Source organism: Miscanthus floridulus, chromosome 4 (genome assembly GCF_019320115.1).
Source record: "Miscanthus floridulus cultivar M001 chromosome 4, ASM1932011v1, whole genome shotgun sequence".
In the NCBI taxonomy this organism is placed as follows: domain Eukaryota; kingdom Viridiplantae; phylum Streptophyta; class Magnoliopsida; order Poales; family Poaceae; genus Miscanthus; species Miscanthus floridulus.
Window position 1 is genome coordinate 116640157 of NC_089583.1, and position 26516 is coordinate 116666672.

The 26516-nt window shown below is 45.1% G+C and overlaps 1 protein-coding gene across 1 annotated transcript; it reads right to left on the reverse strand.

Moving 5' to 3' along the window:
- Window positions 1–18242: 18242 nt before the first annotated feature.
- Window positions 18243–21892, reverse strand: LOC136552800 (uncharacterized). The gene is made up of 2 exons (XM_066544369.1): window positions 19158–21892; window positions 18243–19068 (listed from the first exon to the last, which is right to left on the reverse strand). Exons 1-2 carry the CDS (start codon window positions 19317–19319, stop codon window positions 18682–18684), a joined length of 549 nt encoding a protein of 182 aa, XP_066400466.1. The 5' UTR covers window positions 19320–21892; the 3' UTR covers window positions 18243–18681.
- Window positions 21893–26516: the final 4624 nt, after the last annotated feature.

Below are 26516 nucleotides of genomic sequence, written 5' to 3' on the forward strand. Positions count from 1 at the left end.
ATATTTAGAGTTCATGAAAAGCTAGTTTGGAGCATCTAAAAATTAGATTATGCTCGTAGAAAAATAGGAAGAAGTTCCAGCAGAAGCAGGAAAAATTCTCGAGAAGTTTTGAGAGATATGTTGATGGATGATAAACCCAAAGGGGTGATTGGAGCATAAAAAATGACCTTGGGAATCTCCAAATGAAAAGATTAGGATCAAGAGAGAAGGATTTGATTACGGAAAAAGATGGAGACAGGGCGAAGAAAGATAAAGACTTACTAAACACATTTTCAATTTTTACTTACTCACAACACCAAGTCAAGCAACATGCAAACCTCACATCAACCAAATGGCCTTCAAAATTAGAAAACTTTAAACATTCATTTTTTATAACTAAATTTGTGCTAGCTCAAACTAAACTTGGTAAATTTTATTCTAAATATTAAAATCTTTTATTTCATTTAATGTTTTCTATGTACAATCCAAAATTAGAAATTTTGGGGTGTGACATCACCGTTTAAAATCATATACAAAAAAAGAAAGGATAATGTGGCTGCTGATGCACTTTCAAGAGTAGCCCATCTGAGTGCACTACAAGCAGTCTCATTAGTGAAACCAGATTGGGTGCAAGAGATACTGAATTCATATAATGCTGATGCTAGAGCCCAACAACTACTCACTCAACTGGCAATCAGTAATCCAAACTCCTCAGGGTACAGCTTGGATAATGGGCTGATTAGATACAAATCTCAGATATATGTTGTCCATAATTCAACTCTTCAAACCAAGTTGATCCATGCTTTTCACTCTACTGTAATTGGAGGTCATTCTGGGACTAAAGTTACCTATCAAAGGTTAAGGAACCATTTTGCTTGGAAGGGTATGAAACAAGATGTAGAAGCCTATATCAAGTAATGCCAAGTATGTCAGCAAGCTAAACACACTAACACTGCATCTGCTAGACTACTTCAACCTCTACTCATACCTGAGGGGGTCTAGAGGGACCTATCAATGGATTTTGTGGAGGGCCTACCCAAATCCCAAGGATTCATGTCATACTAGTGGTGGTCGATAGACTAACTAAATTTGCTCACTTCATGGCTCTCAAACACCCTTACACTACTGCTACTGTTGCACAGACTTTCATGGATAATGTGGTGAAACTTCATGGCCTGCCCCAATCAATTGTCACTGACCGAGACACTATCTTTGTGAGCTCTTTCTAGAGAGAATTATTCAAACTCTATAGAGTGAATCTCAAGCTCAGCACGGCTTATCACCCGCAAACTGATGGGCAGACAAAAAGAGTAAACCAATGTCTAAAGATGTTTCTTCGTTGTGAAGTGTAGGATTCCCCAACCACTTGGAAGAATTGGCTCTCTTTAGCAGAACTGTGGTACAACTCCTCTTACCACACTTTCATTGGTTGTTCTCTGTTCAAAGCATTGTATGGGTATGAACCAAATGTGGGGGCAACTCCAACTGTGCCATTGTCTACTTCAACTTTAGTTTCAGAATTGGTTGAGAACAGGGAACTTCATCTACAATCTATGAAACAGCATCTGGCAGCTACACATAATAGAATGAAGCTCATGGCTGACAAACATCTGGCGATCAAGTGTTGTTGAAGCTATAGCCCTATACACAATCCTCAGTTGCCAGTCGACCATTTCCGAAGTTGTCATACAAGTATTATGGACCCTACACTATCATCGAGCGCATTGGCACCGTGGCGTACCGCCTGAACCTTCCACATGACAGTAAGATTCACAATGTGTTTCATGTGCCCTAGCTTAAACCATTCATTACAGATTACTCACCAGTGTTCTCCAAGCTACCAAGTACCACCAACATTGAAGCTTCAAACTCTATCCCTGAGGTGGTCCTCGACAGACGTCTGGTCTGAAAGGGGAACACAACAACACCCCAAGTGATGATCAAGTGGAGTGGCTTACTGGCGATGGCAACAACCTAGGAGGACTACAACATCATCCGGCAATGCTTTCCCAACGCACCTGCTTGGGGCCAAGCATCGTCTTCGACAAGGGGAGCTATCACACCTATGACCATTGTTCGCCTAAACGGTCGTTTAGCCTATTTAAACATTGTGTAAATGCTACACGGTGGTGCGCTGTTTCTGTTTAATCACCCGTTTACCTCGTTTAATTGGCCGTTTAGCCCATTTAATGGGACGTTTTGCCTGAATAATGGCTAAACGGTAGGTGACCGATTGTTTACCGTTTAGCGTTTAGGAAAACACTGCCTACGACGGACAAGGCGTGAGACAGAGGCGAGAGAGCAGGCGTATTTCGGTAATACATTTCAATGTAATAGAAAACATGTTTTATTCCTTGCTGTAGTGTGAGACTATGATGTGTGGGCCTAAGGCCGAGATGTAATAACCCTGAGAACGCTGAGACATGGAGACTATTCCATTTCTAAAAACACGAAACCAAGACATCGAGGAAGATTCCTCGCCTCATTCCCATCGACGACTCTGACTTGATCTCCTCATGTCCCTATGTTAGAACCACCTAAATTATATGGCCCACATGTACCTGTCATTGTCCTAAAGACCTCTGACTGCTGCACATGAGAGCCAGATAATCTCGGTAGTCTGTCGGGTGTCCTCGGAGAACCCTAAATCATCCACATTTTACAACTCATACTATAACACCCTAGGTGTTTGTCACCAGTTAAGCAATGGGCTTGAGGTCAAACATGACATGTTAAGTAGTGATGAAGGTGTCAAGATCAAATCTACCAGAGTGAGCTCCAACTTAAACTTGGACGACGCACCTTTACTTACATGTGGACCCTTGTTAAGATTATGCAAGAGTAATGTTAAATATGCCTATTTTATGTACATTACATCAACATGTATCCATCTTGACCAGTGGAAAAGTTTCATGAAGTTCGGAATAAAAAAGTCACATGAAATGATGAGTTACGTTCTTTCTTGGATTGCTTTATTAAGTGAATGGAATTATAGGCCATCAACCAAACCTTGATACCTTACTTAAATGGCTCTAATTGAACTCTACAACAAAAGTCATGAAGAGTTCATGTTGAGCAAAGGTCAAGAAAATGTCTCAATCGGTCTAAAACTCTAATTTAAGCTTTACCGTGATACTACTTTGAGTTGGTTTGAACTATAGCTTACAGTGCTTGTATGGAGTTGTACCTTAAATAAAAGTTGAAGTTTGAGTGGAGTAGAACAAACTTTATTTTTGGACCAAGAGCCAGATCAACTTGGAACTAAGTCAAAATGAGGTTGGAAGATGGAATCAGCTGTTGTCTTAAGCTCTCAGAAAAATATTCTAAGTCCCCGATTGACAACGGCAAGTTGACAATGTTTGTAAATTTTTATCTTCCAAATTCATGTGGTAGCTCAATTGGATTCCTTAAGATGAGTTGAATTACCTTTCATGGCGAAAACAATAAATCAAGTCTCATCAAATTTGGAGTTTATTTGGATCTTCAAAAATAGTTTCCAAAAACAGCAAAAGTTACTTTGTCACTAAACTGACATTGACACGTCGGCATTCCGCGTTCTCCAAATTTTGTTAAGCAACTTGATTTGGTACCAAAATAAAAGTTGGAGTATATATGGTGGAGAAGAGCATATAAAAAGTTGGACTAAGTTTGACTCCATTTTAGTCCTCAATCTTGGGTTTACTTAACAGCTGCCAACGCACTGACACTATCACTTTGGGGCTTAATTAGCCACTAACCTGCAGCCCTAATGGCCAGTTACCCTTAATGAAGGATGGAGAGTACTTAGAGAGCAACAACTTTGGCACAATCACATAGGTTTGAATCCAAGTGGAATATGCCAAAATCTAGATCCAAGTTGGGCTCGTTCGCGCACGTCGCGTGTTCGGTAGAATGCCCACGTGGCCACCATGCAGGCAGGGCACCCCCACCATGGCCGACACGCGTCCCACCTCTATGCCACATGCCACCTCACACCCTACTCCTCCATAACCGAGCGCCAGAGCTACCCCAAGCCTCCCTCTCTCGCGCGCTGCAGCTCCTCGCTTCGTCCTGTCGCTCTACGTCGAGCTACGGCCGTGGCCGCCATTGTCGAGTGGCAAAGCTCTAGTGCCGCCATTGTTCTTCCACCTCCGAGCGCCTCGCAGCCCTGAATCCACCACCACTGGCTCCACCATCCTCCCCTTGGCCTCGCGTGCCCCTCCCCGGTCTCTCTTCATCGCCGTAGTGTGTGGCCACCAGTGCCGTGGTCGCCTCGGACGCCTGTGCGCGTGGCCAAGCCAACCTGGCCCGCCTCTAGCCAAGCTGAGCGGCCCCATGCTTGTGTGCGGGCCCGTGGGTGCTCCCCCACAACTTCTCTGACGTCGGCGACGACCACAGCCACCGAAATCGTGAGCACCGACGAGCTCTCTGTTCTGGCCAGGTGAAGAAGAAGGGGGACCACGCGCGGGAATAGGATGTTTTCCAGGGGGTTAAGTGAAGGACCTGTGACTCATTTGAATAGTGCTCATGAGGATCTCTTCTCTGGAGTTTAATTAATGTTTTCTGCAGGGACCCCAGTGCAAAAGCATTTTCCTTTTCTTTTTCATTATATGCATATAATAAGCTGAATTTGGAAAATTGTAGTAAATTGTAGGAAAATCCAAAAATAGCAAATGAGGACTTTTTGGAATCCTTGTGAAATTATCTATGTAGTAGATCTATAATATGGCATTATTTAGTTAAAGTTTTTTCTGTAAAAATCAATTTATCTAGTTAAGTTTTTAATGCTAGTTGTGTCTTGTCTTTTTCATAACTACAGTTGTTGTGCTCAAATAAATGTGAAATTTTTATGGAGTTCTACTCAGGTGATGATTGATGTCTAGTAAAATTTTAGGAGTTTAAGCTTTATAGTTTAAGATCTATAAAAATAACAAATGCACTATGTTGCTTTGCTCCTATTTTGAATAGGACTGCATGCTCAGTTAAGTTATGAATTGTGACTTGATGACAATACATGAGTTGTAGTACTTTTCTTAAGCTTTTCAAAAAGCTAAATAGCATAATTTTTGGTTAAGCAGATTTTCAGTTATTGTTGCTTAAATTTCTGTGGTTGTTTCTGCCCAAACCCAGATAGGGTTGCCTTGTTGGTACTGTGGGGCCTTTTTAATAGCAGAATTAGCTTTAGGTGTTTATAACAAAGTTGTTTATAATTTAATAATATTTCTAAAAAGTCTAGAACCACATTTATTGGACTTGTAGAACTCTAGTTATAGCTATTTAAAGTGAAATGTCTGATTCTGTCCATGTTTTAGAGGAGATGCATTCATTGAATTAATTGACCTTGTTAACTGTAAAATCATCTTAAGATGAGAATAATAAAGTTGTAAGTAACTTCATAAGATTTTCAAAAAGTTATGATTCATGTTTGTTGGAGGTGTAGAACTCCAGTTATGCTTCTCTAAAGTTTCTATCAGTTTTCTGTACCACTGTTGTTTGGGTTACATGTGCTTTATTTGTGCAATTATTTTTGTGATGTAAATGATGTTTTATGTGGTTGTAGTGAATACCAAAGTTGTATATAACTTCATAATATATCTTTTGTTAAATTTTCATGACCATACGCCTGATAGTTTAGGATCTATAGATTTTATAATTTCCCTATCAGGTTTTGCATGCTCTCTGTATAGATCTGAATGATTGTGTTGTTGGACCCAACTAAGCTTTGAATCATGTCTTGGAGATAATAGAAGAAGTGTAGTGCTTTTCATGATATTTCCAAATTGTTAAATATCTCTTCTTTTGGTGGTCTAAATCTCCATTTATAAGCTTGTGAAGTTACATAGCAGAATCTATCCAAGTCTGGACAGAGGTACTCAATTGTGCTTGATTGACCTTGTTAATGGTGGAATCACCTTGTTATGACAATAATCATGTTTTAGATAATTTAATAATCTATCTATAAAGTTAAGGTTCATGCTTGTTTGATGTTTGTAACTCCAGTTATGCCATTTTGAAACTACTACTACTTTTCTGTCCTAGTTCTGTGCAGATCTGAAACATTGGCATGTTTGACCTAGTTAGCTTTGGAATAAGCTTTTGGTGATAATAACAATGTTGTAGGCAATTGTCGATGCGGGACCCACATGATACCCCATAAGGAAGAGAGGAGATCTAGTTTGATTAGGATTCCTCCCATATAATTCTAGTAGTAATACTACCCTGTAATCCTACTAGGACTCTACATTGTAAACTGACTAGGACTCTAGCCTCCTGACTATATAAAGGAGAGCAGGGCTCCTTAGATCGAGAGTTTTAGAAGATAACGCATCACAACACTTTACAATCAATCCAACACAAAGGCTAACGCCGACTGGACGTAGGGCTATTACTCGATCAAAGATCGAGGGTCTGAACCAGGATAAATCTACTGTCTCTTATGTTAACCCTTGAGTTCCGCATACGCTGAAGCCCAAACATACTGCCCTGGGTACCCCCGTGGTAGGCTATTGGTGGTCAAACATCGACAGCTAGCGCACTAGGTAGGGACTTTTGGTAAATTTGCATCCAAGAGCTCGACGGACCTCGACAACATGATCTTCTCGATGGGATCAACCTTCATCTTCGGTTCATGGATCTGCGAGGCAGGTGACAACGGCAAGTTCCAAGGCCATCTCCTCAAAGATTCGGATCACTATGAAGACCTTTCTATTTTGACGACTATGATAGATCAACTCGCCAAAAGATTTGCGCAGCTCGTGATATCCGATCCAACTGAGATTTTGCGACTTTGCGCATCCGACTCAAACTCAGGCTCCGCATCCAAGATTGAGTCTTTACCGAGTTCTTTCGAGAAACTAAGTTCTTTTCCGGTGGGGCTCTAGAATGTGGCCTCAGCCTATCAAGAAAACAACTCGGAATACACTTAGAGTTCTTTTAAGAAGTCAGGTCCTTTTCTGTTTGGACTCCACAACATGGCAAAATCTTATCAGGCATGACCCAAAAGATCCCTCGATCCGGTGCTTAGAATGCCACTAAAAGGAGCTTAGGAAGGTCTCGTACTAACTATAACATCTCAAGACTGCATCGTCCACTGGCCAGGTTCTGTTCCTGAGGACAACGGTACCCAACTAGTCGGCACGACGACGACGGCAATTCTACCTTACCAAGAAGGAGACTCGATCTGCAACCTTGAAGCCTCTACTAAAATCATCAATAACTCTGATAGTGTGGAAATTGGCACCGATAATAGAACAATTCACGCACAAGTATTCATGGTTTGACGTCCTCGATCACCATTGGTCCCCCTAGAAGCACCCGACATCAGGTCATCGGATGAATTTGAGTCCAACATATCACCCTTTATCCAGGGGCACGATGGTGAGACCAAGAGTCAGAGGCAAGCCAGAGAAAGAAGAAATAAATTGAAACAAGGACGCCAACACCATGCTAGGCAGCGCAAGGAAGCTTGGATCAAATATGAGTCAGATTTGGCTGAGTATGATAGGAAAAAATCAGAACAAGAAGTCGAAGAAAGACGTGCGGCGAATACACCCTACAATAAGATCCGAGAAGCACTAGAAGAACTCAGAGCGACATCACTTCCTAGTGAAAAATAGGAATAGCTCTAAGACCTTCTCCAATCAGCAGCCCTAAGGACGCACGACGGAAGGGCCCACTCAAGACTACCCACTAGGTCAACATCTCATAGGAAGGAAGATCAAAATCAAAAGAAGTCCGCTTTCGAGAGACTTGGACCAAGCGGAATGCACAACAGAGAAAGTAGAAGGGACCACAGTCAAAATTATCGAATCAAACAACCAAGGAAGATCAGAAGCGAAGTACCTATTTAGACATTCCCGCAGAACTACTCTCACCAAAATGACAGTTAGCAGGAAGGAGGTGCCGAATCAAAATACAAAGAAGCCGGAACACGCGATAGATTCCCCTATTTTGCAAATAAACTTGCTTCAATACGACTGCCTCACAAGTTCAAGCCGTCCAACTACTCTAAATATGATGGCAAGATCGAACCAAGACAGTGGCTCAGAATTTACTCGCAGTTGATTGAACTAGCCGGAGGAGACGACGATATCAAGACCTTATTTTTTTCCCATGGCACTGGAAACCATGCCCCTCCAATGGTTCGACAAAATAAATCTAGGGTCAATCAGAAATTGGGAAGACTTGCAAAGAGTTTTCTGTGGAAATTTTGTGGGTATCATTACGCACCCCATCACCCATGTAGAATTAAAAGGACTCAAGTAGAAAGGAGGCAAAACTCTCAGAAATTACTACCGACAATTTGGCGAACTACGTACCCAAGTACATGACATCACCGAATGAGAAGTAATCAAAGCTTTCTCTCACGGAATTATGGCTAGGTGGCAAGTTCAAGACTTCTACAAAGAAAACCCAATAAGCAATGAAGAATTCAGATGCACAGTAGAAAAGATGATTACTGCAGAGGAGAAGACACGAGAAAGGTTCCCGGATAGAAACAACCGAGACAACCCGGATAAGCAAAATCATCGAAACATCGACAGCTGGTCCATACAAGTTGATAACTGAAGATGGAAAAGAAGTCAACAATACATGGCACATCAGCCAACTAAGAAGATTCTACACATGAAAACAACTCAAGGGAGAATATATATACAAGCCACAAGAGATCAACGTTCATGATCAATAAAGATGGTATTCCTCGACAACATATGTCTTATTGTGACTTTTCCCGAGTTATTTTCACTAAACAGACCGATCGAGAGCAAAAGAGCTAAAAAGATGCTTGAGCCCGCCGATGAGGGTAGCTAACAAGCTAACACCTGAACCAAAAAGCAAAATGGCTGAAAATACACCTGAGCATACCGACCGAGCGCAAAAGAGTTGAAAAGATGCTTGAGCCCGCCGATGAGGGTAGCTAATAAGCTAACACCCGAACCAAAAAGCAAAATGGCTAAAAATACGCCTGAGCATACTGGTCGAGAGCAAAAGAGCTAAAAAGATGCTTGAGCCCGCCGATGAGGGTAGCTAATAAGCTAACACCTGAACTAAAAAGCAAAATGGCTAAAAATACGCCTGAGCACACCGGTCGAGAACAAAAGAGCTGAAAAGATGCTTGAGCCTGCCGATGAGGGTAGCTAATAAGCTAACACCCGAATTAAAAAGCAAATTGGCTGAAAATATGCCTGAGCATACCGGCCAAGAGCAAAAGAGCTGAAAAGATGCTTGAGCCCGCCGATGAGGGTAGCTAATAAGCTAACACCTGAACTGATCATGAGTTGTTTTCACAACCAGGGAAAGAGTCAGATGCTGGCCACACCCCGAGTTAAGCAAAAAGCTAAAAACATGCTTGAGCTCACTGGACGAAAGCAAAGAAACTGAAGATGCTTGAGATCGCCGGTCCTAAGTCTTTTCAATACTAACAAGAACAAAAAGGCAAAGATCTACATACCCCGAGTCATTTACATGGTGCAGATGAAAGCCAGACAAGCAATCGACAAATCAAGAAACTTTGTCAAGCCAACGATCTATAGACCCCGAGTTGTTTACATGGCGTAGATGAAAGCCAGACAAGCACTCGACAAGTCAAGGCTTAGATAAAAGCCATACAAACACTCGACCTATCAAGGAATTGTCCTACAACGGATGAAAGAACACGACCACTCTAAACTATGGATGCACGCCATGCCTAAGAAACAACTGCTCAGAAAAAATTCTGATCACTTGGACAACTCATTTGAAGAATAAACAAGATGAAGACATCCATGCAAAGAAGACATCAACGAAAAATAAAGAATCTTCATTCAAAAAGGAGTATAATATCCTATCACAGAGGCTGGCGTACAAAGGTCAATTACATCAAGCATCGTCATCAGGAGAAGTAATATCAATATAAAGATTATCCACAATCCTCCTAGCTAAACCTTAGACCTCAGGCTCCACCTTTTCAACGACATCTAGATATTCTTGACTCTCGGCTTCCTCCGCAATCTTAGACAAAGGGACCTCCGGAGCAAGAACATGGACCTAGGCAAGAACATTTCTGGTACATTCAAGATATACAAGAACTACAAAATACGCTCGGGGGCTGCTCTACTTCAGAAACTATCATATTCATGACTACGGAGATTTCAGACCACGCAACAAAATGCTCGATGAATCAAAATAGCACACCAAGAGGGTATTTATAGACCAAAGAAGCGGTGCACATAGATCGGGAGCACCAACAGAACAAACCTAACAAAGGACACAGTGAAAAGATAGAATTCAATGAAAGAAGACTCAGGCGTGAAGGAACAGTACTCAAGAACAACCATATTTGGAAGAATATACCAACACTGTACAACTCATGAACAAACAGTGTTTACACTCAACCACCACCATACAACTACATCTGACAATAGCAGACTACTAGAGAATATGCCAAGACCCTGCATCTGAGTTCTTTCTGAATAAAAGAACCCAGATATATGTTTGGGGGCTAAAACAGGAGAGGTTTTCATTTCTTTGAACAACTCAGATTCAAGACCCTCCAACTCTTTGTTCCAAATAGCAAGAGGCTCGGAGGCTACACTCAGTGAGTGCACTTTTTTCAAAAAAAAGAGCACATCACTCAGAAGACTTCTTCAAGACAACAATTTTCAAACAACATAAGATTCAAGACCCTCCAACTTTTTGTTCCAAATAGCAAGAGACTCGGAGGCTACACTCAGTGAGTGCACTTTTTTCTTCGATAAAGCGCACGTCACCAAGAAGACTTCTTCAAGACAGACCACTTCAAGACCTCACGACAAAAAGAACCCAGACCGAACTATAACCGAGTTCTTTTTGATAAAGAACCTAGGTATATGCTCGGGAGCCCTTCGATGAAGAATCAGAGCAATTTCAAGACAAGACCCTCTAGCTCCTTGTTCCAAATAGCAAGAGGCACAGGGGCTACACCCAGATGGATGTACTTTTTCTTCAAAAAGCACTCACCACTCGAAGATCCCAAGAAGCGCTACATGGTTTCACTTAAGAAAGCACTCGGACGACGCTTGTTCCTACTCGATAAGACCTGAAGGAACAAGACGAGGCTTCCAAAGCTCAACCATGAAGTGCTCGAGGGCTTGTCGATGCAGGACCCACATGATACCCCACAAGGAAGAGAGGAGATCTAGTTTGATTAGGATTCCTCCCATATAATCCTAGTAGTAATACTACCTTGTAATCCTACTAGGACTCTACATTGTAAACCGACTAGGACTCTGGCCTCCTGACTATATAAAGGAGGACATGGCTCCTTAGATCGAGAGTTTTAGAAGATAACACATCACAATACTTTACAATCAATCCAACGCAAAGGCTAACGCCGACTAGATGTAGGGCTATTACTCGATCAAAGATTGAGGGTTCAAACCAGGATAAATCGACTGTCTCTTGCGTTAACCATCGAGTTCTACATACACTAAAGCCCAAACATACTGCCATGAGTACCCCCATGGCAGGCTATCGGTGGTGAAATATCGACAACAATTTCATTAGCTTTCCAAAAAGTCTAGGATCACCTTATTTGGATGTCTGGATCTCTAGTTATGGATAAAACAATTGACTACTGTGTTGCTGCCTAGATTTCTATACATGCGCTAGGTGATTGCTTTAGCTTGCTCTTGTTTTGGCTAAACATGTTGGTTAGTTCTTGATCGATGCATGTGTGCAATATTTGAACTTAAGGTCACTTGTGTTCCATGCCTAATATACTTGCTATCCCTCTATAATAGGTTGTGTGATGTTTAGTTAAATAACTCTAGGTGCCTATGTCTTTCATGATCATATGTTTGCCTTGAATGCTATTATGTGATGCATCTCATATTACCATTCTTCATATTCATGCACTTGCATCTTGCATCTCATCTAGGTACACTAGATGAACCACGTGAAGGATGTGATGTTGGAGCTGAACCCAAAGACGGTGTATGGTGGACCTATCCTGAAGATGGAAGGACCCATGGAGTACATGCCTGAATGGGAGATGATCACTAAGCGAGTGTCATCTAGCAAACACTAACCTAGTGTTGGATCATAGGCAAGCCCCTGAGCATTCTAAGCCTCCTATATTTTTATAAATATCACTTGAGTTCTTTATGTTTGATGCATTAGGTCATAAGAGTTGATTGGAACCACTTGATGCATAGAACTACCTTGTCTAGAAATATACCTTGAACCGTATATAGGTCCAGGATCGAATATATGCTTAGCGATGCTTAGACCTATAGAAATCAGGTGATTTCCTATCACCTACAAGATATAGGTGGATACCAAAGCACGATTGGCTATATTTGCTATCATGGAAATAACCATGTGTTAATAATAAATGAAGACCAGGCGGGATATCGATAGAAAAGCAACAAGACATGGAGGTCTTGGGTGTAGATCTATCCCCGTCCGTGTTGGTTAAGAACCGATTCACTATACGTCCTCATGTCATATTGAACGCATGCCTATCACTTAGTTGGCTGGATAACTCGTTTTGACCATGAAGCCGAGTAGCTCAACTCAGGCTGGAAGGCCGGGAAGTGAAAGTGCGTACTCTAGCGGTAGTAAGGATGTGCGGGGAGCCATTGGCGTAAGTCCAAAGATGAGATTGACCACCTGGCAGAGTGGATTCCCTGAGAGTGCGGCGCTGCTCGGAACCACGAATTTGTTCCTAAGTTATACCAAAGGTGACCCGAGGCAACCACTAATCAGGTTGATTGGTTTTGTGTTAGGAATAATTCCCTAGCTAGGTAGGAATCGATTCAAATTGCCGTCTCTCCCGGATAGTGAGAACTTGACTGAACAGCGACAACATAGAGTATCTTAATGGAAACTTGATGGTTATGATGATGATACTCACATTACTACACCGACTATGGTTACTATTGCCTGTTACTAAATGATATTCCACATGTTTGGCATAGGTTAGTTGCTAATCTAGAGATGAATAGTTATAATTAACTTAGTTACTAAATTGTAAAATGTATAGCTCAACTAGTGACTTTTATGCAAAATTATGTCAAGCTAGCTCCACTTATAAAGCCTTGCATACTCCTTGGTGTCACTTTATTTCTGGTTTATGATGGGTAAGTATAGCTGAGTACATTTGAGTACTCAGGGTATATCCCACCATGTTGTAGGTGAAGTTCTCGGCCTGCTGAAGATTATGGATAATCGCCGGTGGGCTCGGTGACTCTAAATTTATTTCTCATTTATATGCTTTTGTCTGAGGATGTCACTTATACTAGCAATGTATTTGGAACTTATATTAATGTAATCATTTAAAAGCTATGTTGTTTTCACTAATCGGTTTTGAAACCCAAACTTGTACTATTATTTGTGAACCCAATTGTAATATTATTTCTGCTGCAACTCTATGTATGTGATGATGTGTATTTACTTAATCATATGATCTTGGTTATGATGTTGATTTACCGAGGTCCTTCGTGACACTCGGCAGACTATCGGGTTTATATGAGTGAAAGTATATGTGTGTCAACGTGTTAGCGGGGACCGTCGTACTTGATCTTGTATAAATTGGGCAGTTCTATCACACATACAGGATCAACATGGAGTTGCTGCAACATTACAACATTGGGTACAAAAATAACTTACATCAGAGTGCTGAAGAATTATAACATTAGTTTACAAAACATGTTCAAGTAAAAGCTTTAACTAAGTTCCAAATGATGAGTAGAACTACGAAAGCAACTTAGGTGAAACACCTAAGGTAGAAGAGACAACCAAATCATGTCGAGCCCACCAATATGACCTCGATTAGCAGCACAAGTTAGATCCTACAACATGGGTTAACAAACCCTGAGTACATGAGGGTACTCAACAAGTCTTAATCGACTAAAAAAGACTCCAAGGGCATGCTGGATTAAAGGGAAGTTTGGAGCAAGATTTACTTTTGTAGAAAAGCTTACTACAAGTGGATCCTTACTTTCAATCTTTTAGCTATGTATTAAGTCATTATCAGTATCCATTTAGCACCTATTCTAGCTCAAGCACTTCATTAATCATCACATCTCTTCTCATCTCATTTCCACAAGTAACCATGTTCCATTGATTAACTACGATGTAGATCGGGGGATTAAGTCTCCATAATCGAGGAGCACGACAATTCGAATCGATTTGGCCCAGCTAGGGTTTCCTTACTACATGACATATGCAGGTCTAGGTCCGGACCTGAACCTACATATATCAACCCTCACTTAGATTCTCCAAAACATGAACCGGTCTGTGCTACCTGAGAGCACGGTACTCCACCTCCCTATGCCACTCTTAGTGGATTCACATAATGTGTACACGCTACTCTCACCATCTCCACACTCCTAGTGCGTAGTTGTATTTTCACAAAATGGAATAGCTGAGGTATCAGGCTTACCGGAGTATGTGGCCAGTACTGCAACATCTCGAACACGATAGGTCTACAACGGTACGGTCCTCAATCGACACAGGTGGGTGTAACACCCCTAGTGTTATGAGCTTATTTAGCACAGAGATTTAGACCTAACAGGATTTACCGGAATGAGTTTCTTGGATTTTAAAATTTTAACTTAGGTTTAAAAGTATCACCCGTGGCACGTTATATTGAACTAACTAGTTGAGTAGTTCTTGGATGTAGTTCAAAACTAAAAGTTATAATTTTCTAAGTCGAAAATGATAGACAATGACGTATTAGTATTTAAATTCTAGCTAATTTTCTTGAACACTAACTTTATATTCTTGCATCGCTAGTTGCATCATGGTGAGTACTTTGGCGAGGAGTGGTTCGTTGAATGGTCTGATGTAGCGGGGTTATCCCAAGAATTTTTTTGGAACTCATTAGAACACGCGAAGAACCATGTTCGGTGTTCTGTTCGTGAACCGGCGTGCTGCGCGACGAACTCATCTTGGCCTTCTCGTATCTTTTTCCCTAGTCGCTCTTAGGTCGCGCCGAGTGCTTTCCTAGCTAGCTAGTGGCATAGACTTTGGATTAGTGAGGTTGGTCGAACCTTAACCGCTCTGGTTACCAGCCTTAGCATCACTTTAAAAAGCGTGCACGGCCCTGGTTTTGGTCGTTCGGCCTTTGGCCACGATCACCACATGTCTCAGCGCATTCTGTCGTGTCTAGCCGCGCCGTGGCCTGGTTTCTGGCTGGGCACCTAGCCGAGCCTAGCCACCGTCACTATGCTGCCATCACCAATCGACTGGTTGCCTTCCTGCCGTGCCTTACCCCGTTGCCCCACTGGCCAGCCTTGTGCCATCGGCTGCATGCTGGGCCTGACAGTGTCGCGGCCGCTCCCTGCTATGCACAAGCAGTAGCCAATCGGGGTGCTGCTCACTCGCATCGGCATAGGTCTGCGCCCTTGCCCTCTTGTCACCTCGGCCGCTATAGAGCTCATCCTTGCTACATGAACCGCCTACCTCGCCCTATTCTCGATGTCGTCATGTTGCCTACCGCGGCGCTATTGCACTTAACCGCGTGCATGCATAGCTTTTTGGTGCTATCTATGCTAACCGACATGCCTTGCCAGCCACATTGTGCCATGTGCGCCCTACCCCCATGTCCTAATCACTCAATCAGTCAGCTCACCAACCCACCCTGCTCAGAGCTTTTAAATCATTTCGTCGTCGCTAGCCACCATGACCGCCCCTCCCTCTCCTCCAAATTCATCATGTACGAAGCGCCTCCCTCCAATTCCTTGCACTCATCGGTGCCCAAGGTCCATAGCTTGCCATTGCATTCAACTGTGGTGGGAATCGTCCACTAGAGGGCACGCACGTAGCGTCGCCGTCACCGCCATTCAGCTTACCGCTAGAACAAAGCACGGTAGGGGGCAAGGTCTTAACCATCAGTAATGGTTTGATTGATGGCACCGATAGTCGTAAATTGATCCCCTCTATCGGGTGCTCACCCTTCTTTGGCTAGGTTTCTCGCCGGTGATGCGGTGGCGCAGCCATGTCCACCTTGGAGCACCGCTGCTCTGGTCGCTCGCACATGGCTGGGCCTACTCAAAGGTCCTTCGCTTCAACCATCTTCTTAGCATGGACCACGATGAGGCCTTGCTACTTTCCCACCCCCTCTATCTCTCCATTAGCAGCCTAGGATGCCGGCGTGCTCGCGCCACCATGGCGGATGCCCCGGCAACGCGGACAGGGCACCGGGACTATTGTTTAGCTCCTAGCCGCCGTCTTGGGGCTCGTCTTGGCCCCATGGTGCGTGTTGGCCTATTTGGGTAGCTGGTGCTTTGCTCTTTTGACCAGCGTGGGTGCGCTGTGCTGGTCAGAGCTGCGCCACCACGCGCAGAGCGTCGAGGGCCGACCTTTTGAGAAGGTGGGGATCGGGAGGGTGCGCAATGAAAAATGGGTCCCTTGTATAACAGTGCGCAGAGTCATCACGTAATAACCGCATAGTATGGAGACTTTTCTGCAAAAATCACCGGCGCTCACACGGGCTCCGTGTCATGGGCCGCTCGTTGGTCTGGCCTACTACGCGCGTGTTCGTTCCGCGTGGGCCGTGGGAGCCACTGGGGCCGCCTGCGTTGGGCCGCCATGTCTCGTTGGGCTAGCAGCTACGCGCTCAGTTGTCTCCACGTGGGCCGTGGGAGCTACTGGGCCAAAATGAGTTGCCTCCGGCCCTTTCCGTTATCTAAATGTTTTTCTAATATAGATTTCTGGTTAACTGGTAAAATCAATATAAAAATGTGTAGTTGTCCAAAAATTATGAAACCAATTTTGTTAGTCTCCTAAAATCATGATCTACATGTTAGTATATTTTGTTCATATAGTTTGATAATATTCTTGGAAGCTATATAATTAATTTAAGGTACTTAATATTGTAAGAATATAAACTTGTAGGAATTGTTGTGATAAATTGGTAATATGGTTGAACCTAAAATTTGTACAGTAGGCTCCAAGAAATATTAGGTACTCACTGTAATTTTTGTATCTCTAGAATAATTAGTTTGCTAAATAGATAATGATGACCTATTTCAAATAAAGATTAAATGGATAGAATGAAATAAAGAAATACCTTGGGTTTTGTATAACTAAAACATTGGTTGGGAAGTAACGCCTTATTCGACAGCATGGATATGTAGACCAGCGTTAGAGCTATCTCGTTAGCTTGTGAGGCGTGATTGGATTTCTAAGCATTTCAGCTGTCGTTGATTATTTACATGTATGCATTTGCATCAATGCATATCATATAGGTACGATGATGGATCAACGAATCAATTGAAGGATGATTGGGAATCCGAAGATGGTATTCTCTCCAGGAGATGATGTAATGGGCTTTCTATCCAGTTGATGGTGGATGATTTGACGATGCAAATACTAACTCTTTAATATATATCTTACCCAGGCAAGCCCCGGTGCATAACCCCTATTTTTCTATAGTTTAAATTATATTTGTGCATTAAGTTTTAAGGAGGTGAATGAAACCCACTTGCATATATATATATATCTTTATTCTATGAGTCTTACTAGTATGACAGGATCATGTAGAATGCTATGCTACAGGATTTCGGTAGAAGTCGAGTGATTGCCTGTCACTCGTGAGAGATAGAAAATATCTTACTATATTATTATCACTGGAAAATATAAATAGTGGAAAGGAAAATGGTGACCGGGCAGGGATATAGTTTGGGTATTGGTGGGTGTAAGAGGTTGTGTCACCGTGGACGCGGGACATGGCTTGGTTACACTACTTTCCCTATCTATGTCAGTTAAGGACCGGTCGTTGCATAAGCCATCAAGGCAAGTCACAGATCTATTGTCCCGAGCACATACTTGGGTATGAGCGCTTGGAAGACTTGTTGCTCTCTTGTCGGGATCTAGCTCTTTCCAAACCGACTATCAAGGTTTCTTTTTGGTGGAGGTCTTTGCACTGCACTGAGTCTAGGACTCAGGTGTGGGGGCTTGGAGTCCTAGTTTGGATGGGGACCTGGACACCTAGGACAGGAGGGTGATGGGTTGGTCCTGCTTGTGCCCAGGGTACAAGTGGGGCGTGTGTTTTTGGGACACCCAGCTAGGCACATTGGTTCGCGAATTGCCGCTGAGTCAGTACGGCTTGTCTTATGCCTAGCATCGTAGTAAGAACTAAAAGATAAAAGATGGAAAAAATAGAAATCTGATTGCTTACCACCTGCTTGAAAGTAGCACAGGTGCTTACATAGAATGGTTAGTTAATGAACCAATGCAGCTATTAATAAAATCGAATTTAAGGACACACGCTTAGTAATGCTTCCTACAAATGCAATAACCCATAAGCCAGATAGCCTTGAATATCCTTAGAGTCTTTTCTTTCCTCCTATCGGGTAAGTCTTGCTGAGTACAATTGAGTACTCAAAGTTTTATTCCCCCTGTTGCAGGTGACAGGTAGAGGCTTGAGCTGACCTTTGTGTGTGGATTCCTCCTGGTGGGCTTAGAGAGGATTTCCTTTATGCTGCGATCGTAGTCTTTATTTATAACTCTCACTAAAGGTTTTTATAAATGAAAGTTTTATAATCTGTTATCATAGTTTATATATCAATGATTCATCATGTCAAGATTAGATAATTATTTCCACTGTAATTCTGATCACATGTTTATATTCCGTTGTTAAATTAAATTGTTCATAACTCTGATAATATGATTATATTCCACTGTTATAATAATAAATATTATACTCTGATATTGTATTAAAAGTGATGTAAGAAATGGTCAAGAATAATGTAAGCTTTATTCTCTCATTTGTGATCTTGATGGCAAAAATATGGATTTTCGGGTTCTGTAAAGCGTGGCCTCTTGCTCATCACCGGCAGACGTCGCTGCAAGGATGCGACGCTCCGCCAAGGTCACAACGGCCTCCCGACTTCTCTCCTCCTCAGAGAAAACCATGTTGTCCACATCCGTGGGGTCCTCCGACTTGAGCTCGGCCTCAACGTCGCTCTTCCTCTCCCCAACCTTCACGTGCCGGGCAACCTCCTTCTCCTTCTTGTGCTTTCGGTGGGCGACCTCGGCCTTCTTCTTCTTCCTGGTGTCCGCTGCCTCCTTCTGAGCGGCCTGCTTGGCCATGCCCTCTGGACCCTTGGGAAGGTGCGGCCGGGACTTGTAATTTCCAAGCCCCTGCGGAACGTGTGACTCCCAATCAAAAAAGAAAAATACACATAGGAAAAGCAGAGGAGGACATGCGGGCTAAAAAGAACGAAGCATACCAAGGTGGACACGATCGAGGAGTTAAAAGACGCGGGCCTCCCTTCGACCTTCTCTCTGGGCTTCAACTGCAGCACCCGGCCAAGGTGACTCCAGACCTCGTCGTCTGGCAGATCCTCCGATGATGCGTAGTCCGAGTCCGACGGGCCACTGTACAGCCACATTGGCTACATCCTCTCCACCAATGGCGTGACCCGACGACAGTATAGGGTGTGGAACACCCACACCCCGTTAAGGCTGCGCTTTATGAGCTTCTAGAGCTCCTCCTCGATGACCCCCACATTATGCTTCTCCTTTTTGACACAACCCCACGTCCAACTATCTTGCTTCTTTGGTCTCCCACCGGTGAACACCGGGAATGGTGCCACCGCTAGATTCCTGATGTAGAACCACTCCCCATGCCACCCCCAGTTGGAGTTGCAGGGGAGGTACACAGGATACGAGTCTCCCATGCTCGGTTTTCTCTACAGGGCAAAACCCCCCACTAGCGCGACCTCGACCGAGTCCCCCACCGTCAAGGCTCTCGGGGAGAAGAGCCACCAGAAGAAATCCGCATGCGGCTCCATCCCAAGGAAAGCCTCACAAACGGTGACGAAACTGGCGATGTGCAACACCCTCGTCGGATTAAGATGCTGTAGCTCTCGACCCCACTCGTTGAGGAGGCCGTGCAGGAACTAGTGTGTGGGGTATCCCAGCCCACGCTCATGGAAGGCGAGGAAGGAAACCACCTCATCGGGCCAAGGTTGTGGGGACTCCTCCCACCTAGGAACCCTCCAGTGCGCCACCTCCTTCGGCGGCAAAAATCCCTACGCAACAAAGGCCTTCAACACCGACTCCCTCACGGTGGATGACTTCCAGTCCGACATTTTGCTCTAGGATCATAGAAGGATCAGTGAGTTCTTCTTCTTCTTCTCCCTCGCTCTCTCCCCTTTCTTTCCTAGAAACCACCGTGGCTCTCAGGAACGCTCACAATAAGAAGGAAGAGGAAAGACGACGGCAGGTGAGGAACAGGCAAAAGAATGGGTCAAAAACCCTTTCCCCTCTCCTACTTAAGGAAAAGGGAACAACAGTTAGGGAAGGGCGCGCCGATCAAGAGAAGGCAAAACGGTGGAGCGAGGAACTCTCTCTCTCTCCCATTTAATGCAGATAAGACGCACCCTAATCGATGAGACATGCCCTGCCCGACGGAATGGCTCCTGATTAGACGGGACATGGCCTAGATCGGGCCCACCACTACCACATGACCAACCACTACCACACGCCGGGCATGAAAACCGAAGCGCCACCGCACGCGGGTGGCACCCCGCTTCCCCAGGCCAGGCCTTGAGAAACCTAAACAAGATCTCCGCCAGGGGAGATCACCGTGCCCCCTAAGTCAATCGAATCACTTAGGATAGACACCAAGAGACAGGTAAGGAAGCGAAGGGGCGCCCCATGTTGGCCATGCTGAAAGGTCCTTGTTTGGTTTTGGTAATTGAGTGACAACTTAGGTGGACTAATTATGTTTATGTGAGATACATAGGTGATTTGTCCACAGGTACATGTGTATGAGCAACATATGCCATGGAGGTGAAAATGGCTTGGAGATGTTGCAAAGCTCACACATGTGATGATGGAGCTTATTGCACATGAGACATGACATTGAGTCATGTGATCAAGGTGGAGAAGATCAAGACAAGACTTGGCTTGATGGACCGGTTGCAAGCGTGAAGGGCAAGTCAAAGGCTTTGGAGTGATGGACCACGTGGCGGTGAAGCTTGAGCAAGACTTGGCACCGATGGACGATGGCAACGGTGAAGAGCAAGTAAAGTCAAGATCGATGAACCAATATGATCATGTGATGATATGAAGTGGATCATATCATTGTTGATCGTGTTGGTGCATGTGTTGCATCGACATTGGAGGAGATGGAATGGAATGCGCAAGGCAAAGGTATAACCTAGGGTATTTCATTTCACCGGTCATAGTTGTGTAGAGAAGTTTATGACCGGGTTTAGGATATATGGCCGTACTATCAAGAGGGGCAAACTTGTTTGCATATCGGTCATCTAGTGCCACTCGAGTGATCTAACTTTGCATCATCGCTAGGATCGAGTGGCGTAGCAAGTTGAGTGGCTAACATCCTTTGGGAAATGATTGTGAAAAGCTAACACACATACACATGGTGGTGTACACTTGGTGGTGTTGGCACATTTACAAAGGAGGTGGTGTTTGCAGGGGTTGAGATGGGTTCGGCACTTTCAGGAAAATGGAATGCCTATTTTCTATTGTGTCAGATGCAAATTCTTGGTGGTTAGCACATTGGAGCAAGGGTGAAGAAGTTAGAAGTGAAAACGAGTTGATCGTGAAGATGCTGGCATCGGTCAACTGACCGGACGCTGGATCTGAATGCACCAGACGCTGGCAGGCTGCATCCGGTCTGGCTGACGTACGATGATGCAGAAGCTGGAGTGTGACCGGACGCTGGCTGCATCCGATCAAGTGTGACCAGACGCATCCGGTCGAGGTCGGTACCTTACTAGAAACGACCGAACGCTGGGGGTTCAGCGTCCAGTCAGTTGAAAGTTGCTGTGTCCGATCAAGTCAAGTGACCGTTGGAACCAGGACACGTGGCCGTCTGTGGGCGACCGAACGCTGAGGTCCAGCGTCCGGTCAACACGACCAGAGCGTCTGGTCGGCCCGATTTTTGCCCAGTGAAGGGGTAACGGCTAGTTTAGCCCTTGGGGCTATAAATAGAAGTGGCCTTTGGCCATAGCTTGTGTGGAGCACCTTGGGGGACTTTGTATCCATGCTTAAGAGTGCTTAGGAGCCCTCCATATCACATATACTTGATAGCGATCATCCGATTGTGTGAGTGAGCGATTCTAGTGCGATTGCATCATGAGGTTGCATCGAGTGGCACTAGGTGATCGAGTTGCAAGCCAGTGGTGCTTGTTACTCTTGGAGGTTGCCACCTCCTAGACGGCTTGGTTGTGGTCTCCGTCGAAGCGCGTAAGAAGCTTGTGCGGTGCTCTGGAGAAGTGCTTGTGAGGGGCATTGTGCTCACCCCGTGGGAGCCGCGAAGAGCAACTCTAGTAAAGCGTGTCATTGAGCTACCCTCACTTCTAGGGTAGGTTCTTGCAGCGCCCGACGTGCGGGCTTAGCGGGTGATGCTAATTAGCCACCAAACCACCAAGTGAGCGGTCGACACAACGGGGACAGCGTGTTGGCAAACACGTGAACCTCGGGAGAAAAATCATCATGTCAACCTTATTCTTCCCGTTGGTTTGTATCCCCGTTACACAAGCTTGCAATTACTTTTATACATATTAAGCTTGTATAGTTGCTCTTGTAATTAGATAGCTTGTGTAGCTTGCTAATTACCTTCTTGCTTGTGTAGCATAGAAGTAGCTCCCTTACGTGGCTAATTTGGTTTTAGTAACCTTGTTAGTCACATTGCTTAGTTTGTGTAGCTAAGTATTTACGCTCTCTAATTAGGCATTGGTTGCCTTGTTATTGAGCATTGCTAGAGAGCTTTGTTAGCTTTGTGCTTTTGCTTACTAGCATGTGTAGGAGCTCTCTTGTTGCTTAAAATACTAGTGGCATAGGTTTGTGTAACCGTGCTCCTAGAATTGTTTAGGAGAGCTCTAACTAGCCCAGCACCTTTGTTGCATAATTGTTATCTTTGCAAGGTGCTAGTGAACACATATAGTGGGGTATAGTCTTGGCTAGACCGATATTTTTAATTCCGCATTTGTATCGGTTAGCCGACGCAATTAAGTTTTAGAAAAGACTATTCACCCCCCCCTCTAGTCGCCATCTCGACCCTTCACATGCCAACTCCGTCACGAACGACGAGCATGGGTCTCGGTCGGACATTTCTGACTGAAGCTCTCCGAACGCCGTCACTCAGGTCATCAAGAGGCTCACCCATGAATGACGAGCGTGGGTCCCGGTCAGACATTTCCAACCGAAGCTCTCTAAACCCTGTCACTCAAGTCATCAAGGTGAGCATGTGTTCATTAATACAAAAGCTGTTCACACAAGGGCTGACCCACGATTGACGAGCGCAGGTCCTGGTTGAACATTTCCGATTGAAGCTCTCCAAACCCCGTCACTCAAGCCATCAAGGTGAGCACTACCAACCCCCTCCATTTCCTTACAATCATTTCATACATCCATACGCTCATTCATTCCATACGCCCGAACCTCCCGGATGATTCGGGCCCTGAACCACCCGGGGGCTCAGGAACTAAGCATCGCACGTGCAGCGAAATGCATCACAACGTTCCATGTTGCGTCACAAAGCGGCGGTTGCCTCATTCGACATGAGCAACCAACAGAGCTAGGGGAGAAAAACATTGGTGAGCCCTATGCGGCCCTTGCCCAGTTAGGCAGACCAGGTCATCTCAACCTTCTCGTTCGATCTTGAACCTCTCGCCATAGAATCTCCATCGAGGGGAGGCCGTTAGGCCACCCAAGTCGGTCTTCGGAACGACCCAGGCATTTGCCAGGTTGCAAGTAAAGGAGTAGTGGAATGTCACAAAAGGGCTATGCCAACCTCGTCACGAACAATGGACCTAGATTCCACTCGATCACACCCGTTAGCAAACTCACCAAGCACGTCACTCGAGCCTGAGCGATCGGGACAAGCGACAAAACTTAGCCCCTCTAGTTTTGAGGAACCAAGGATGGGGTAACACACACAACTCACACCGACCTCTACTAAGGCCCAACAGGGCTCGAGGGCTTACGACAAAAAAAACCTAGGTTTGTGACCCTGATCTCGCCCCATCCAGCTATGCTTCTAACTGCGCTCCAGACATCCAGGTCTGCGACCCCAATCTCGCCCCACGACTCCGACTCACTCGATCCCATGGCGCGCATCAACGCCAGGATCAGTGAGCTCTGTCTCATCCAAAACATGACTCCAACTCGCTCGATCCCATGGAGCACATCGACGCTAGCATTAGTGAGCTCTGTCTCGTCCAAGACTGACTCCCTCCCCCGATCCCACGGCGCGCATCGATGCCAGGATTAGTGAGCTCTGTCTCATCCAAAACACGACTCTGACTCGCTCGATCCCACGGTGCGCATCGACTCCAGCATCAGTGAGCTCTGTCTCATCCAAGACTAACTCCCTCACTCGATCCCATGGCGCGCATCGACGCCAGCATCAGTGAGCTCTGTCTTATCCAAGACTGACTCCCTCGCTCAATCCCACAATGCGCATCGACGCTAGGATCAGTGAGCTCTGTCTCATCCAAAACATGACTTTGACTCGCTCGATCCCATGGTGCGCATTGATGCCAGCATTAGTGAGCTCTGTCTCATCCAAGACTGACTCCCTCACTCGATCCCACGGCATGCATCGACGCTAGGATTAGTGAGCTCTGTCTTGTCCAATACACAACTCTAACTCGCTCGATCCCACGGCGCGCATCGACACCAGCATCAGTGAGCTCTGTCTCATCCAGACTGACTCTCTCGCTTGATCCCACAGCGTGCATCGACGCTAGGATCAGTGAGCTTTGTCTCATCCAAAAGTAACTGCCTCACCCGATCCCATGGCGCGCATCGACGCCAGGATTAGTGAGCCCTATCTCATCCAAAACTAGCTGCCTCACCCAATCCCACGGCGCGCACTGATGCCATGATCAGTGAAGCTCTATCTCATCCAAAACCCTTGACTAACTCCCTCGCTCGATCCACGGCATGCACCGACGCCAGGATCCACAAAGCTCCCTCTCACCCAATCTCTCAAAACAACTAAAAACCACCTCGGCTGCACAACGACGCCTTGGGTGACAAAACTCTAGCTCAAAATAAAAAACTCCCCCACTAAACAACATAGGAAACCCCTAGACGGTTCTGCCCGAACCACTCGAGGGCTCGAGGGCTACACCCATGAGTGCGCTCGCGTGCACCCATTGGCAAAAATCCCCCGGACGATTCTACCTGAATCACCCGGGGGCTCGAGGGCTCCTGCCGGGTTCATAAACTCAGGATCCCTTAGGGACTTGCTTCCATGCTAAGGCTCAACCCAAGAGTCTAAAACGACTGGCCGAAAGGGCGACCTAGTCACTGACCAGAAGATCTGGCCGAAGAGGAACAATGCCCGCTCATCGGCTACTTCGGCCCACCTCTCCGACCGGAGCATTCACTTCGACTCCGGCCACCTCTAGACGGCCCCTCTGATTGGAAGGCCTGGCCCAAAACACCACTTCCGACTCCAACCCCATGTCTCCGACCTGGGTTCGTAGGAACCCTACTCACCGCTCTTCTCCGACCAGCACACTCAGAGCTGACTAGAGCCATCCGACCGGGGACGCCCGCTCGGTGGGAACCAGAAGACATGCGGAGAAAAGCAAGGCAAGGCTTACAAGTCAAAACCACTGTACCAGGGACCATACCCTATATGGAATAGTACTCTATAGCCACCCTAACACAAATAGTATTATAGGCACTGACATCTCCCTCTATAGTATTATAGGGCCCGCTAAAACTCCCATACGGTAAGGCCCCCATGTGCCTCTAGGCATCGATAGCGGTATGAGCGCCAGCATTTACCGTACCGAGTGAACATAGAAAGACTCCTCACATGCCTCTAGGCATCAAACAGTATTTCAGGTACCGACTTCCACCATCCCTAAAAAAGGCAGCACGACCTCCCATGTCCATCTAACATTCAATGGTGACATCAACAATGTTGTAGGCACCTACTATTATCTTGTACCCATCAGCGTGGGCAACAAGGCTCGGTAGCATACATACCCTCACCCTCTCACTTGTAAAGCCATCCCCTTTATCTATAAAAGGGGACGCGCCCCTCCAACAAGAGGGAGGGCCCTTCTTGAAGACAACAAGCACCGATCAAGTTCACTAGCTCACAACCACAGAACCACCAGGTTTGGACTTCAAGCACACGCTTGAACACTTAACTCATAGTGTAGCTCCTGTCGCTCTTGGCCCTTCCGACTGGAGCCGATCGGACCTCCTGTACACCCCTTTTTCTTCCTTCTCGTTTGTAACCCCACTACAAACTTCGAATACTTGGGCTTAGGAATAAAGTCACTGACTGACCCAAACTAGATGTAGGGCACGTTGTGTGAACCAATATAAATCCTATGTCATTGAGTGCTAGGCCACCTCCGATCACAACGTACAACAAAACTACAAATATTCACTAGTTGGTCACTTTCTGCACTGACAATACCTGTATATCAAGGTAATCATGTAGCAATGGTATTCGACCAACTCCTAATTACTTAATGCACATCTTACAAGACTTAAAGTGTAATAAAGATTTGTAAATACTAGAGAATGGTGATATGCATCGGGGCTTGCCTGCGTTGTAGAGAAGGTTAGTTTCCACAGAGGAT